This window comes from Apteryx mantelli, chromosome 7, assembly GCF_036417845.1.
Source record: "Apteryx mantelli isolate bAptMan1 chromosome 7, bAptMan1.hap1, whole genome shotgun sequence".
NCBI classification, from domain to species: Eukaryota; Metazoa; Chordata; class Aves; order Apterygiformes; family Apterygidae; genus Apteryx; species Apteryx mantelli.
Window position 1 is genome coordinate 27,205,660 of NC_089984.1, and position 16,854 is coordinate 27,222,513.

The 16,854-nt window shown below is 36.8% G+C and overlaps 2 protein-coding genes across 2 annotated transcripts in view; one reads left to right on the forward strand and one right to left on the reverse strand.

Moving 5' to 3' along the window:
- The first annotated feature begins 1,188 nt into the window (after positions 1–1,188).
- On the forward strand, positions 1,189–9,485 carry ZNF518A (zinc finger protein 518A). Its single transcript, XM_013951154.2, has 2 exons — positions 1,189–1,392; positions 3,814–9,485. The coding sequence occupies exon 2, from the start codon at positions 3,930–3,932 to the stop codon at positions 8,580–8,582; it is 4,653 nt and encodes a 1,550-aa protein (XP_013806608.2). The 5' UTR covers positions 1,189–1,392; positions 3,814–3,929; the 3' UTR covers positions 8,583–9,485.
- A 5,781-nt stretch (positions 9,486–15,266) lies between these two features.
- Positions 15,267–16,854, reverse strand: part of BLNK (B cell linker) — a 48,138-nt gene continuing 46,550 nt past the window's right edge. The window contains exon 23 of the mRNA XM_067300086.1: positions 15,267–15,922. Within this exon, the coding sequence (XP_067156187.1) occupies positions 15,803–15,922 (120 nt within the window). The 3' untranslated portion in view covers positions 15,267–15,802. The remainder of the gene's footprint in view (positions 15,923–16,854) is intronic.

Consider the following 16,854-nt stretch of genomic DNA (forward strand, 5'->3'; position numbering starts at 1 on the left):
CCGAGTAGCGCTGTCCGTGCGGCGGGGCCGGGGCCGGCGGGGCGCCGCGCGGAAGCGTTTGCGGGGCGCCGGGGGCTGCGGCGCCCGCAGGTGCGGCGGGGCGGCCGGGGGCGCTCGCGTCTGCCCCGGCGGCGGGTGCGCCGTGCCGCGGCGTTGGCCCTCGCCCGCCCGAGGGACGCTCTGGCGGCCGTTTTCGCGAAATAAACGTTTTGCCGTGTCGGAGAGATCGTATCTGAACGTCAGAAAAATCCAGCTCTGAGTTCCTGAGGAGCCAGTCCTGTAACTTCCTGCGTGTGTCCGTGTTTCTGTGGAGATGGAGGCACTGCCTAAAATTTGCAGGCACGTACAGGATTGGACCAAGGATGGAAAACAATGTTTATGCTGTAAAGTTTAAGTGAGCGTAAGCAGATTTTGCGGAAATGTTGAAAATACTAGCTGCCTGGAAATGTATTTTGAACTTTTATTTTTTTGTTCTAAATGGAAAAACTAAAAAAAAGTACCAAACTTAGGAGTGTCTCTCACTAGCTTAAACTATGTAACTGAAACTTTTTTCCTCCATGTGCCCCCCCTCCTTTTTTTTTTTGACAAAACGTATTGGAGCACCCCGGGATGAAAAAAATAAGGCACAGAAATGATTTACACTTGCACTTTTTTTTTTTGGTGTGAGTTAACTTTAGCACGTGCTTATGTATTTTCAGGGTTTGTATTCATGATATGTGTTTTACAGTCTACTTACTTGTTTCAAATATTGTGAATGTACCATTTTTTCCCCTTCAGTTTTGCAAAACTTTCTGGAAAATTACAATTATCTTTGATACATTTATTCCTTTTTTTTTTTTTTTTACAATTATTGCTTAAGAAGTATTTTTGTGGCTTGTTTTTTGTTTTGTTCCAAAGACAAGCTTCTGTTTGGTTCAAGTTAAAATTTGATGGACTGAGGTACCAATTACTGCTTTCTGTCTTCTTTTTAACAGTTATTAAGCCTTTATACTTACCACTGTTAAGAATGCCTGTGAAGTACTCGCAAAGTGAAGATTTAAAAAAAAAAAAAAAAATGGTTAGGAGGAGTTTGATTGCAATCTGTTAATCCCACTCATAAATTTAGAATTTGTATTGTATTCAATGGTGTTCTCTGATGCGAGAGAAAGTAGTACATATTTACAATTTTTTCTTCTCCACTGTTTTAAAAATGGATACAATATAAGATTGAAGGATTTCAGTCATGCTTTTATTTATACCTTTTAAAATATCTGTCCTTTTGTTTCCAGACCTTTTTTCAGTATTCCTCCTGACTGTGGCCTTTTCCAAGTTTTACATATTTACCTCTTCTGTGTGAGTGGAAAAATGTTAAAAAGGCTGTTGAAGAATTGAAGTCTAGTCTATTCTTAATGAGTAAGTTTGACTTCTTCTTTGATAAAGTAAACTTAAAGATCCCTGGGATTTTTTTAATAATACTAGTTAATAGTTTTATTTATTATGTTGATGGTGTTTGTAGATAGTTGCATGCTATCCAAATTACCATTAAACTTTGTTATTATTTTGTGGTTAATCAGTTAAAGATCTCAAAACAGTTTGGGTATGTCCAGCTGAGACACTTTGCAGAACATATTTATGTTTTATCTAATTAATGAAAGGATGCCCAACTGAGGACCACATCAGCCCCGCATTAAAAGCTTGAGGTTTGTTCTCTGCAGCATGCTGCATTCACTTTTGGTTTTTATAGTGTAAGTTGTGTAAGTATTTCAGGTTTCAGTATCTGACAGTATTCCCTTTTAATTTGAACAACAAGCTGCTATTATTGGGATGATGTATTATATGATGCAACCTGTAAGCTTCATGTGTGGCATCTCTGTATTTAAAAAAAGTTCTTCAGTCAACACTCCCAAGTCATATTTTGGTCACTTATTCTTTATGTTGGAGTTTAGCTTGCTCCTGTTCAACCTCAAGGGATTTGTCACTGGCAGGAGAAGGCATTATGATACAGTATTTTTTTGGTGCAAATGGAGTGTAATATATATGAATTGTTCTTTTCTTAGGGCTAAAAGTAGAGTAATATCACATGTATTAATCTCCAGTGTGGAAGACAGGAAATGTATTGTTGTTCAATTAAAAAAGAAAAAAAAAGAGCATAAAGTGTTTCATTGTAATTTTGAGAGACTCCCAGTGTGATGTGGTTTCTTATACTTGTTTGTTTTGAATATCAAATGTGTAGTTGAAACGTTTGAGGTCTCATAATTGAAGAGCGCAATTAATTGAATTATAATTGATAACGAAGTCTGTATAAAAGGTAGAGATGTTTTGCTTATTTTCAAGAATTGCGTAGAATTGCTAATATCTTTTTCTAAGGAATACAATAAAACATATACTAAAAAATGTGTTTTGCTTTTCTTGCTACTGGGATGCGTAAACATGGCCTTGAAAATATTTCAGTCTCCTTTTTTTTTTTTCTTTTTTTCTGTTGGGTGTTTACATGTTTAATACTAGATACTCCCATCTCACAGGATTATGGGAAAATGTTTGGAAGACCTTAGTGGTCATGCTTATAATGGCTTGCAGCTCTTGTGCCTCAATGCTGTGAGGAGAGGATGTGATCATTCTTTCAGTTTAAATGTTAATAAATAGGATGATCTAATGACTTCCAAGTCTGCATTTCTTCAGAGTGGGTAAGGGAATAGGGGAGCGAGAACTGCTGATCAGATTTCAGCCAATGCTTTACTAACTTCTGCTACTAAAGAAGAAAGTGACGCTATGGCTCTTCCACTATGGAAAGAATATTTAGTAAAAAATACTATATACTAGGAAAGAGTGAGTGGAGTACAGCTTCTTGTTCCTTTTCAGTTTCACTTTTTGAAATGGAAATGATTTTCTGTGCTATTCCATTTCTGCTGATTTATGCTGACATGTGGGAGTGTTGTTTGAGCGTAGACTTCAGCATAAATTGTCGGTGCAGCCTGCTATAGAATAGCTGACATTAAGTCTGTAGAAAGAGAATGATACTGACAATACCAGTTTGAGCCTTTTAATCCATAGAGAAGTACTGTTGGTAGTCATACTCATGTTCTGAAAAAGATTGACCTATACGCAGGAACATATGGTGAGAAACAAAATTAAACTTCTATCTATTGGCTACTTTCTACTATTACACTTTCATTATGTGATACTAAAGGTGGCGTCGTGAAGCATTCATTGCGAATGAGCTGGTTTGGCCTTTTTGTGTGTGTGTGTGTGTGTGTGTGTGTTGATAAAGGTCATTTCTCCATTAGTGAGGGAAATCTTTTTGTTCAGGATTTTTTTTTTTTCTTTTTAAGGGCAATAGTTAGCTACTATGAGAGTAACAGCCTTTATTAGTTAAAAAAAAAAAAAGTTGAATTTGACTTGTTTTTAGTACTTCAGCTAGGCACAATTAATGATCCATGTCACAGAGGAGGTATTGAGTTTATATTTGCATGAAAACCTGGGTTTATCAGATCCTGAGTAAGTGCTAACTTCGTTTAAAAGAGAAAATCTTAAAAGTTCTGATGCTTACAGTGTGTCATAGTGGGACAAAGGTTGATGGCATGAAGTATCAAAATGTTTTCCTCTTTTTCAGTAGATGTCCCTTAAAGCTTTTTTTCCCCACTTTATAAATATTTTGTTTTTTAAAAAATAAAGTTATAATACAGTGCCTCTTTTTTGCCTCATGCTTTTTTCTCTCAAATGGTATTATAGCAATGACTTCAAAGATTGTCGTGTGTTCACTGATGAATTGTAGTGAGTGTTCTAATTGCATTATCTTTAAAAATAATATTTGCTATGTTTGTTCTCTAATTTCAGGAGAATAAAATGGGGAAGTTCTAGAACCCTGAGGATAATTCAGCACAGTAGTTTGCTGCAGGAACTAAGACTAATCTCAAGAATTCGTTAAAAAAAGAGAAGGAATACTTAAAATCATGCCGTCTGAGAAGGAACAGATTTTTTGTGATAAAAAGAAAATTAATTTGTTAAACTGCAATGCTGCAAAGAAACTTTCTATGGATCCTACTTTGGAAAAAGCACAGGTGAATGATACTTTGAGTATGATGCCTCAACCAACAATTGTAGATGTCAGTCTCTCTTATGAACTGAAAAATGTGAAAATTGATTTGCCCAAGGTGAACATTCCAAATGAAGTATTAATGAAACATGAAGTTGATAAATTTAGAAAACTATTTCAGTGTAAACAGCAAACTGCAAGGAAGTCTTTAAATCTAGAGAAAATAAACGGAAGCAATCCCAATTGTTCAGAGGGAAGTCACTTGCAAAATAAACCAGAAGTGCAATTTGAGGAAGGGTTGAAAACGACAGCAAAGATACTTAATTTCACTTGTACAAAGTGCAAGGATAATGTTCGATACAGCCCAAATGATCTACAGAAACATTTTCAGCTGTTACACTATGGCGAGTTGCCTTTGTATCCTTGTGAAATGTGTAACTTCTCAGCTAATGACTTTCAGTCATTTAAACAGCATAGACGCACCCATCGCAGCACTTTAGTAAAATGTGAGCTCTGTAATGATGAGCATATGTACACTCTGTTGGATTTGACAAAACACTTCACAGCAAAGCATTGTGTAAATGGTCACTTTCAATGTGAAAAATGTGGGTTTTCTACCCAGGATGTGGGCACGTTTGTTCAGCACATTCACAGGCATAATGAGGTTCCATATAAATGTGGAAAATGCCATCACATAAGCTTTACAAAAGAGGAGTTCCAGAAACATCTTCTTGTCCATACTGGTACGTTTCCTTTTGGTTGTCAATACTGCAGTTACAGCACGCCACGGAAAGATTATCTTTTAAAACACATTATAGCTTTGCACAGAGACCACCTGTATGCAAAAGAAAAACTGGAAAAGGATAAATGCGAGAAAAGAATAGTAAAGACTTCAGCAGGATTAAAGCTCGTGTTAAGAAGGTATAAAACAGGAACATCAAAGAAAGCACTGTGGAGACGCAAAAAAATAAGCAGTGGAAGTGACAATACGGAAGAAAAAAATTCACAAATATTAAGAAGTATGAATAAAATCCACCTGAAACCTGAGGAGCTGAACCAGTTTGTAAGAGATGTGGAAACAAATGAAGAAAAAGATGAACTTTTATATACTGAAAAGCATAACTTCACAGGTGGAATGTTGTCTACTACTGCACAGTACAATAAAGCAGATGATGGAACAAGTTATGGCCTGGGATTACTGAAGAATGCTGTTCATGGGCCCACGGTATTGATGGTCAAAAACAATAAAATATCTGTTCCAGCAAATTACAGTGCTAAATTTATGGGATTTAAAATGGTAGATGGAAAGCAACATATTGTTATAAAATTATTACCTACCAGTAAGCAAAACTCACATTTGTTGGGTCAGAAAGCTGATCCAGTTAAAGATGGCTCTACATCTTTGCTACAGACTGCTGATCCCTGTAGCTTGTCTTCAGGTGCTATATCACATATGACTGATCAGACAACCTTGAAGAACAATTCTGTTCACCCATTAACCTCTACTCCATTTTCTTTTTCTGCTCCTCATTCAGGAAAAACAAAAGTGGAAAAACAAAATAACTCCTTATTGTATGGTAGAAGCATTTCCCAAACTGTAGCACCTTCTAATGTAGCTGTGGAAAAAAGTTCAAATCATTTGCAAATGAAGTTGGGCTCAACTGTGCCTCCATGTGATGAGGTGACAAAAGTTGGAACTCGAAGTAATATCTCATGGGGGAGCTATAGTCCTCCAAGTCATCCTCAGGTATTACCACCTACTATTACAAATACGCTTCATTATGACCCTATGAAAATGCCCTTCTTTCCTGAATTGAAAATACAAAATGGTGGCCTGAACAATAGTAATGGAACTAATAATCTGTATTATTCGCCTTCAGTTGATTCTTCTAATGAAGGGTTGCTTTCTTTCCATAATTATTCTAAAATGGACACTTCAGATAACCAGTGTAGCATTTGGATGTCAACAGATGACAAAACTAAAGAATTTATATCCAGCAAAACACTTTCTTTTCAAAACAGTAGGAGAGGTGAATCTGCATCTTCATTTTCAGAGTCAGTGAAAGGCTTAAAACCAGAAAAAATTGTGTCACCTCAGTCAAATATTAATAAAACTTATGGACACATAAACACTAAGAATAATTGTATATCTTCTAAAAGCCAATCTAAATGTGTTATTGACAGAGAGTGTTTTATGGAAGACCAGCATAGTAGTGGCCAGCAGTATTTGGACACTAACATAAATCAAGGCTTTGAGAATGTAGCGGAGAAATTTCAAGAAAATGCCTCTGATTGTGTTAACTCAGCCTTAATGCCTAAAATCACATCAGTTTTCTCATTACAGAGTGAACAGGCAGCTAATTATTTGTCACCTGAAATAAACCAGTTATTGCAAGATGTGTTAAAAGTGAAAGCAACTACTCAGCAAGAATCCCATAGCAAGTCAAATAACTGTGTAAAACTGTGTTCTGACAAGTTGCTCTCCAGTCATGAGACAGGAAATAAAACCTTTATGCATTTAAAGAGCTCAGCAACTGCATGTGGGTTTCAGAGGCCTCCAGCTAATGTAGGCTTTCATTTGTATAAGAGAGAGTTGAACTCAAGATGTAGCACAAATGAAGGTATACATTGTGGGAAAGAAAGAAAGATACCCAGAGCATCATTTGATTCACAGGGAGTGGATAAATTATCCAGAACTGCAGGTGCTGGTACGTTGCTTAAAACCCATGCAGATGCAATCGTGACGCAGCAGTTAATAAAAGATAAAATGTGGTCTACAACCCAAAATCCTAGTAGCTTTTCACCAGTTCATCAAGAACAGAAGAAAACCCTTCTAGTTCAGTCCCCACCATCAGGATTTTTTGTACCTTTGCACCTTGCTAACCAGCCCGGACTACAGGTTGTTTCAGGAAAATCTCTTCCATCCACCAGTTCATCGGATGGTCATTTGACTAAAGGTGTACCCGCATCTTTTGTTTTAAATAAAGGACCTGGAATGATTTTGACTTTTAGTGGGGCAATTGGAACAGTTGCAAATGTCCCTAGTGATAGTTCTCAGGTTTTAGGAAGAGTTGCATCTAGAGAATATGGTAAAATAACCATACCAGCTTCAAAAACGGATGTGAGAAATGACAGTTTTAGAAGTATAAGAAGTTCCGGTAGTAGGAGAGCATGTAGTACAGCAAACGACTCATCGAATAGCATGCCATTCAAAGGACCTCTTGTAATTCCAAACTCGTCCGAGTCATCTATGAAAGGAATTTCTTCTGTGAAAGTGTTAACAGAGCATCAGGATGCTGTCTTTCGTTCCTTGGAGTCAGTAAAAGAACAGGAAGTTCAACAGAAACAACATGTTTATGCGCTTTTGCCTGATGGACAGCAGGCAGTTTTTCTGAAATGTATGACACCAAACAAGCCTGTAGTACATAAACATAGTGTTTTTCAGGATAATGCTTATTATCAAAATTGTCAACCAAAGAAAACTGGAGCCATGCAACAAAAGCTTTTGGTGAAAATTAAGACTTCTACTTCGGAGTCACTGGCTGCTGCAAATCGGTCAGTAGGCAGCTCAGTGCCCTCACTACAGTTGGACAACATGCAGTCCCTTACTCCTGCACTAGCACAGAAACAAGCTAATCTTACTTCTAGTGATGCCTTAATCTTACCAGGTAGGTTAATGCCAGCAAATGCCTCTGTGGCAAGCTCTAATCCAGCATGTTGTATTCGTCCTGTAGAACCTGTACATTCTGCCAAACCTGCAGGGACACGGTTGCAAAAAGCTTCTGCCAAGAGTACGCAAGTAATAACAGCTAACAATAGGAATAGCTTTGGTAGTCAGAAGTCCACATGGAGCACCAGAAACAGAATTACAAAAGTAAAACCTCGTTTAAAACGAACTGGGCCTAAAAATTCAGAAACTGTGGTTTTGCAAAGAAACAAGAATTTCAAACGAAAAAGAAAGGATAATTACTCAGAACCTCCAAGAAAGAAAGTAACATTGCACAGAAAGTGTAAGGAAAAGAATCAAACTGGAGTTGTTAGTGAGTCAGGTGGCCCTTATAAACCAAGGGCATCAAAAGAAACTGTGAGGACTTTGAAACTACTTCCTTTTAATTCTAAACAGCTTGTGAAATGCCCTCGGAGAAATCAACCAGTTGTTGTACTTAACCATCCTGATGCTGATGTTCCAGAAGTTGTAAATGTAATGAAAACCATTGCTAAATTTAAAGGACATGTTCTTAAGGTTTCATTGTCAAAAAGAACTATTGAAGCTCTTCTGGAGCCAGCTTTCTGCAATCCTTTGGACCTAACTACTGATGATCTTTCTCAAAAGAGGCACAGGACAATAAAACCTATTAGCCCTGTAAAAGAAAGATTTGTGTTAAAATTGACACTGAAAAAGACTAGCAAAAACAATTATCAGATTGTGAAAACTACCTCTGATAACACCTTGAAAGCTAAGTTTAGCTGCTGGTTTTGCGGTAGAATATTTGACAATCAGGATAATTGGGTAGGACATGGACAGAGGCATCTGATGGAGGCTACTCGAGATTGGAATTCATTAATGTAATGATGACCAGTGAAGAAAATAAATTTTAAATACCATGCAGTACACCTTTTAAAAAGAGAATCTAGTTGAATTATGATACGCAAGTCATTTTGTTTTGTATTTCAGTATTGTAACTGAAATTTAAATATAGTGCAAGATGGTTATATTTTAAAAGGAGGAACAGATTCTCTGTTGGCATCAAGCTTTGAGATACATCAAGGAGCTTTGTGGTTTAGATAACTTGTAACTAATTGAAAATACAATTCCATAAAAATATATATTATTTTTTGTTACTACTATCATGTCCTATATTTTTATTCTATGGAATGAGTCTTCAGGGCTTTTGTTCTGTACATATTTAAGAAACCTAAACATGTAAATATTTTTATACTTTTCAGTTATTTGGTATAATTTTTGCACAGAAGTTATCCCCCCCCCCCTTATTTTTCAGTTCTGTGCATGCACTACTAAAACCAATTTTTAAATTTTTTTTCAACTACACACAGCTGTTATCCTGGGATTTTTTTTCACTTGTTAGCTCTTGATTTTGTTTTTCAGGGATTGAACACTATTGTTAGCAAGTGCCTAAAAGATGTGAAGCAGTTTACATTATGTCAACTGTGTAACCATAGGTCCAAATAGGGCCATTTCCCCAATAGTTTCATTTAAACAAAGCCATATGTGAATGCTTTAAGCTATACTGCTATGCACATGACACTTGTACTATTTCTGTGCAGTTTGTCTACTTTCTTAGTGAAGTATTTTTCATATAAATTAATAAAACATGTTACGATTGTGTTTAATACAGTGAGCCTGAGGATGGAATCAGTTGAAAATATACAGTATATATATTCATAATGTATATGGTGTTTAAGAATGGTGAACATTCCTAATCTGTATTGACTCTGTCACTATTAAATTTGATATAACTTGTGTTTACAGAATATGACTATGAGCATTTATAGAAAATATTTCTATTTTGTTTTATACTATGTCTGGCACAAACCCTGTAAGAGGGGCAGCATATAATGAAGTGTAAAGCAACATTTCAGGCCCGTAGCTGGATAATAATTTTTTTACAGGTGAAAGTAATGTGTCCTCACAATGACTACATAGTAGTTTCTACTGTTGCATACTCAGATGAACTGCTTTTAGGGTATTTGGCATTTGGCAAAACCCAGGCTTCAGTTATTCCTCCCTCATTTTAATGGCCAGTAGGGTAATACTCCCAGGAGCCTGCTTGCTTCCTATTTGTTATTGTAAGGATAAGCAGCGAAGGAGAATGAGCTTCACTTTGCTTAATGTTCATATGAGGGTATGTGAACAAAGTTCCTTATCTGATCCATAGTGATGATGGAGTCTTTGTCCTCCAGATTCTTAATGAATCCAGAAGCTGGAGTGAGCCTTCAGTGGGAGTGCCCTTAGCGTATGGCACTTGGTGTCCATATTAGCCCTTACATGCAGTTTGATTGAGAGGTGAGGCAGTGTACAGTTCACGTCTTCCCTTGTAGCTGATGGTGTCGTCCTTCATGAAGCTCATGGGACATGTTCAAGGAAGAGCTTGAATAACTTTTTTATGGATATCATCACTGCAAGGTCAGATGGGAGATCTTGAGGTTGCGAAGAGTGCTGGGACCCATCTACACTGGTCAAGTAAGCTTGCCAGGAAAGGTGCTCATATCTACCCAGTGCACTCTAAATTTTCCCTTGGTGAAGAATGCGGGCAAGGTGTTTCCAAAGCCAGCTTTACACATGTTCTGCAGGCAAATAGAGTTGGCAGTGGGTGTTCTGGGTTTGCAGCCGAATGCTGTGCTACGCAACAGCATAGGTGTCGTCACAGAGTTTTGCCGAAGTACTGGAAGATTACATCTTAGGTGTGTAAGTCAGCTTCCAAAAGTATTGATGGAAAAAAATTGTCAAGATTGAGTACTGGACTTGGAAAAGGCTGGGGCATTTAAATCACTGAGATTTTAGATTGTATGCAAGTCCAATGGTAGTTCTCTGTGACTGTTTCCATAATGTGAAAGTGGAGCTTGACCTGCTGTCAGTGAAGTAACTAGAAGTCCCTTAGGGATGTCACTGGGAACAGAATTAGATTCATGTTACATTTAAAAAAAAGGTTACAATGAAAATGATTAAAAAAAAACCTTTGGTACTTAGATATGCTTTTTTTCTTAATGTGACCATGGGCAGGGAGATGCATGCCAGCTCTGTAGCTAGAGAGCTACATATAGGAGTCAGTTTAATTACCTGAGCCAGTCAAGACAGCATAGTTTGGGTTGAATTACTATGCAGTTGGAGTGCTTTATATATCAAAATTGGCTCATTTTGTGCTACAAAGTGTGCTTGAACTGTGACATGAGTTCTGACAGGAACTTTGAAGAAGACTAGTGTAGTGATGAGGAAGTTTGTTAGAAAAGGCATTATGAACAAGCATTAAGCTTTTTGGGTTGAAAAGATCTGTTGGCTACCTTGGCTTGCTCTCCTATAAATCCAGAAATTGAACCCCTGAATCCCAGACACTGCAGTTGCCGTTTCTGGCAGAAATATCTGTGAAGTTTGTTGCTAAAACTTACCTACTTGGTGCTGGTTTACCAAGGATGACAGATTTTTGTTACCAGTTACTTAACACTGAGGTAGAAGTCTTGCTGTGGAGTTAGAGGGTTTTCTCTGTATTGATGAATCATGAGGGTGTCAACATACTGTCATTTCTTTTTTTTTTCACCAGTTTGTTTTCCTATGAATTTGGGAGCCTTATACAATACTGTGAAGAACACTGTAAAATCAGGAAATGTTGAAATAAGGTTGCTTTATATGATCTTAATTCATTGTCATGTGTTACTTTATCCATGGACATCTCTCATTCAGTACAGAGAACTGTTGCTCACTAATGAGCAGTGATTTAATATTTTGTTTCCCCACTCTTAACTATGTTCCTGTATTATTTAATGCACATTGCTCAAGTATTGTTCTGAGTATAGATTTCTTTTTTTATTATGAGCTTTTGTATAATGCTTCATTTGAAGTCTTAAGAGTTTGGCACTGCTGTAGATCACATTCCAAGGAATCGCAGGTCAGACTTCCATTAAATGAGGTATTAAAGATCACAGTTACAGATCATCAGTAGAAAGTTAGGCTTAAACAAACTGACCAGCATCACAGCGGATGTGTAAATGGTGCAGGGAGTGCAGGGATGATACACAGTTCTTGAATAAAATGTTCAACTGCCTTAACTGTATGAGGCTACCTTTCTACAGGCAGACTCCTGCAATGTTTCTTTACACCTTTCTCAGCTTCTCCAGCAAGTGGGCAAGGCACCCTACAAACAACAGTCTGTCATTACACAACTATGATTTATCCCCAAAGTATCACTTCTGAACTAAATGAATTATATAAATCTATATGGAAAAACAGTAAATGATCATATATTTAATGCCTGTATTGTAATAGATATTGCTGATGTGACAAATTAAGGTTGCACAGTTTTCTCGATTTGAAAACCATTTGATTTTTGATTGTTTGACTTTGCAAATGTAATATTTTAAGATAGCTTGTAATATTGTGCAGATAGCAAGATAAAACTCTAACTTGGCTATTGTGTTTTGGGACATAAAAATAGGTGTAAGAGCAGGGTCAACAAATGTTCTTCCTATGAGAAAAACATGTAAACATGGATGTGGCCTAGTCCTTATTTGTACAGTGTTTGTGTGTTTCTGACTATGTAAAGTGGCCTTAAAGGAGGCCTAAAATCTAGCCCATTGTGTATTCTTTATAACATCAGTAACTCATTTTTTCTACTTCAATAATTCCAACATTTTAACAAAAAACTTGTGTTTAACATTTGTTCCAGGGCTGTTGTCATGTGAGACTTTTTTTTACAACATTTCATAAGAATCTCTGCCTGCTGCTGGTGATTTAGACTGAAGGAAGAATGTAGTTTTGTAACTAACTTGCATGCCTGAACACTCAAATTTTTGAGAATGCACGTTCTTACTCCTTTCATGGAACAACATTGACAGGAATAATTTGCAATACTCATTGTACTCTCATTTCTGTATCAGGTAGGCAGAAAAGACTTCATCTCTTATGTACCCTAGTAAGTGTGCTAGTTTGCCCTGAATTCTCAAACAAGAAAAAAAATTGTTCTAACTTCATTTTAAAGCCAGATTTTTAGTTCTATAATTTATTTTACTCTTTCCTTTGTCTTTTTAGGTCTTCAGTTAATAACAGTTTTCCAGACCATAAATGTATATAATAATAACAAAGCAATATAGGGGGAGAGGTGTTGATCTGTCAGAGATCAGACTAAAATACCTGCTACCTGGTGAGAACACTTCACAGCTTTAACTAGTGGCAGATGCTGGCACTGTAGCAGTTGTAAGAAAGTTTCAGGTACAGTATTTCATCAAGTTACCATTCCTTAGATTCAGTATTGGCTGTTGAATCAATATGGCCAGTATTTTTAACATAACATGCCCCAGCCTCAGTACTAGTATATCTGAGGTTCTTGGAAAATGTAGATCTTTTGCTCCTCCCACACAAAACTTTCTTCTTTCCAGCTTAGATCTTGTTTCAGAATATGTCTACACTGCAGGCTGCCCCAATCAGTTATAAAACTAATTGGGTAGTGGAAGCAAAGTAACTATTTTGCTTCCCGTACAACACCATGAGCATATGAAATGCGTGAGTGCATACTGTTGTGGTTTTTTGCATGAGGCCTCATTTTGTGCCTAGGATGTTCTCATCTCAGGATGAATGGATTGTTTTGTGGAAGAAGGTATTGCCTGTTAAATCCTTGCCTCATTTTGTTGATGAAATTGTAAAGTACCCGTGTAATAGGGCAGAGAACTGGTAAAAGGAAAAGAGTTTTGGGATGAATGGTTATCTGGAGCATATTATGGTATTTGTAGATCAGCCATGAAATAACGTAGTGCGAGTGCTGAATGCTTAGAGCTGAAGGTCAGTGGCTGCAGTGCTCTGAGTATATGAAGTGCTCAGTATTGCTCATTACTTTGAAAAATCTGGTACTTAGTCTAGCAAATGGAAGCCCACAGCTACACTTGAGTTTCACTTTTCCATGCCTTTTTCTCCCCAGTTGTAGAATGACAGTGATACCATATCTTTACTTCAGAGAAAATATATATGAAGAACCTAGATGATACTTTTGTGAGGAGCATCATATAAAGACCAACCAGAAACAAACAGTTGTTTTAAGAACAAAGGTTAAATGCTGTGGAGCATATGAGTGAGTAAGGCAAGGACTGTATGTGAATGGGAAGAAAGCTAAGTATGAAGTGGCAGCTTATTCATGGAATATTGTCCGTTGTGAGTATTGCTTGAAATGGTAACCTTCTGAAGAGATGTTTGATTTAATTAAAAGATATGAGAATACACATGAAGGAGTAAATCAGGCTTGTAGATGCAGCAGTAACTTTGCCTTTTGTTAATTTTGAGGCCTTGACTTTGCAGTCTTTATGATCTAAAGCTTACACTAGTACTAAGCATAGTAATAGTATAACACTAATTAATACTAATTGAATAACATATTAAACACAGAATTTATGCAGTACTGTAAATAGTATATAATAAGGTTTGTGTAAAGTCTGTATGTACATATTTCCTTACCTGACAGTATCTCATTTGCTTCACATATGGAATAAGTATTAACCTGTATTGCACAGGAAAGAAACAGGCCTAGCAAGGTAGACAGCTATGTGCTGAACATCTTTCTTCTATTAGTAAGCAGTTAATTCTAGAAAACAGTTGCATTATTTTTAGAAGTAATTGCTCAAAATCACAAGAAAGTAGTTGCAGAATACAGCTACAGGTGACTTGCTGAGACCTCTATCAACCTTACAGATCTGGGCCCAAGTTTGAGCCCAGTTTAAATGCTTTACTGACAATCTTAGAGAATACTGCCTGATCTAGAACAAAAAGAACAGAGCAGATGTATATAGAGTGTCAGTTTTGGAAAAAACCTTGATTGATGAGTTTTCAAATCTAGTGAAATAAAACACCTTTTGAACTAATTAACAACAGTTCCTAAGGAGTTTTTCATTGGTGCAATTGATGTACAAAGATTATAAAGCGTAAATCTAAAATTTAGTGAATTGTGCTTTATTGTACTGCATTTGTCTTTAGGTTTTACCAGCTGAGATTCCCTCCATTTAAACTGTTTATACAGCATCAATTAAATTTTCACCGCTTGCCCCAAACCTTTTTTGAATCTTTATCCTTTGTGGACATGACAGAGTTTGTTCACAGTAATAGAATAAGTAAATTAATGTGATAGAACAGGTTTACAAAAAGTTATTTTTTGTCTGTTAAAACTGATTCTGCAAGAATTGAGTTAGTTTAACAATGAAGCAATTTGCTCAGGCCTTCAATAGTAATAATTTGAGGACAGCAGATTTTAAGAATTATTAAGCCAAATGTGTATGCTAGAGATGTAAAAAATGATAGGTTTCATAACAACAGAATTTGTGAATGAGCTTACACAAATGTATACATTAAAAACAAATCAGAGATAGTGAATTGACCCTTTCTTGTTGGAAAGATGCTAACAAGTGTCAGCCAGTAATACTTCCATACATTACTGACTTTACAATATTTTTAATTTTATTTGCACGTTGAAAATACAAACAAAAATATTAATGAAGCACCGAGAGTAAAGCTGAGGAAAAGGACAATGCGTGTTCATTAATCTCAAAAATTCAGGCAGCTTTATTGCCACTAATCACATGAAGTACAGTCCTACTTTCAGCTTGTACACAGTGGTACCTTAGGTTTAGTTGCTCTAACTTCTGGAGCTGTGCACTTTACAAGGAAATTTCTGAAAGCTGTGATGTGTGGTAAATTTAACAAGTGGAATGAGTAGGTCACTGAGTCTTCTCACTTTTAAAGTGAGAATGTCCTACAGGAACTCTATCTTTAAATAGCAGTCAAGGAACCAGGCTGCAGTATGCAGTTGTTGTTGACGTGACTTTGAATACCCATGTTGTCATAGATGCAAACCACAGATAAGACTATGTCTGCTTTGGCTTCTTCTGTTAAATCTGAATGTTTTTCTGATAAAATGACACGGGGTTGAACTTTATGAACTGCGTCTCTTACTATTCAGTGGATGTTCTTAAAGAATATTCTCCATCACTTTGGATAATCTTCTTTAATACCTGATCCACAAATTTTGGGATGTTGCAGGAAGTGATTAAGAAAATCTTGTTCTCAGCAGTTCAGTTTGATTATGAAACTCTTACAATATGTTTCAGTTTTGTTGAGTCTTTTGTGTTGTTTTGGCTGTCAATTAGAACGAGGGATGTGCGCTGATGATTCTCTACTATTTCAGCAACACTGTCAAAGCGCTGGATAGAGAAAACAAAAATGAATTAGTAGTGTTAGCTTCCTTTAATGCTCTAACATTGACAGTAATTACTGTATTATCTTTTTCTCTTTGGTTCTCCCACCACTGAAGATGGTGGAACTGAGACTCTCATTATCAAGTGAGATGCTCTGCCTTTTAGTAAGAGCACTAGTCCTGTATTTAGTCCTGATTCTAATCACAGATTAAATTTGGGCAGTGGAAGAGATTACTGCCACTAGCTGTCTCATCTCATGCTCCTTTCCCTTTGTGGTTGCTGCCTGCACAAACTGAACCATACAATTTATAACCTGGCATATTAAACTGACACCACTTTCAGCTTACTTTAATATACCAAGCTGCAAACTCTGGCAGTTTTGGATCTGCTTGATTTGTGGTTCAGCCACCTGATAGAGGACTGGTGATCTCTGGGAGTAAGATGGTACAGACAGCTAGCAATGATAATTGTTTCAGCCATGCAATTTTAATCCCTTTGTCAATGTGAATTAATACCCTGAATCTGCAAGGTCTGTTGCTTTTCCTTTTGGTTTTCAGCCAAATACATATATGGGACTGTATCTTTCACTTCTTCCCTGAGGTCATTTTTGACCCTTTGTTGAGGGCCAGATGAGCTCCAGGCTATTATTTGTTCTGTAGCCTCAAAATGTTGCCTGGGAGGCAGATAATTAGGCTCAGGAAAGCCTTTCACTTCCCTGAAAAGCCTACTCTATGCAGTGGTAAAACCCAATTTTTATTGGTATTTGGATTCCAAATCTCTGTGCAGCTCTCAGAATAATTATCTGTGTGATATAATAGCCAAGCAGTGATTTTTACACTCTGGAACTAGAGTGTAACATTTTCTTTATGTGAAAATAGGATTAAAAGTACACTCATTCTTTTTTGATAGGGGTTTGAGAGAGGGAGCAGTGATGATTT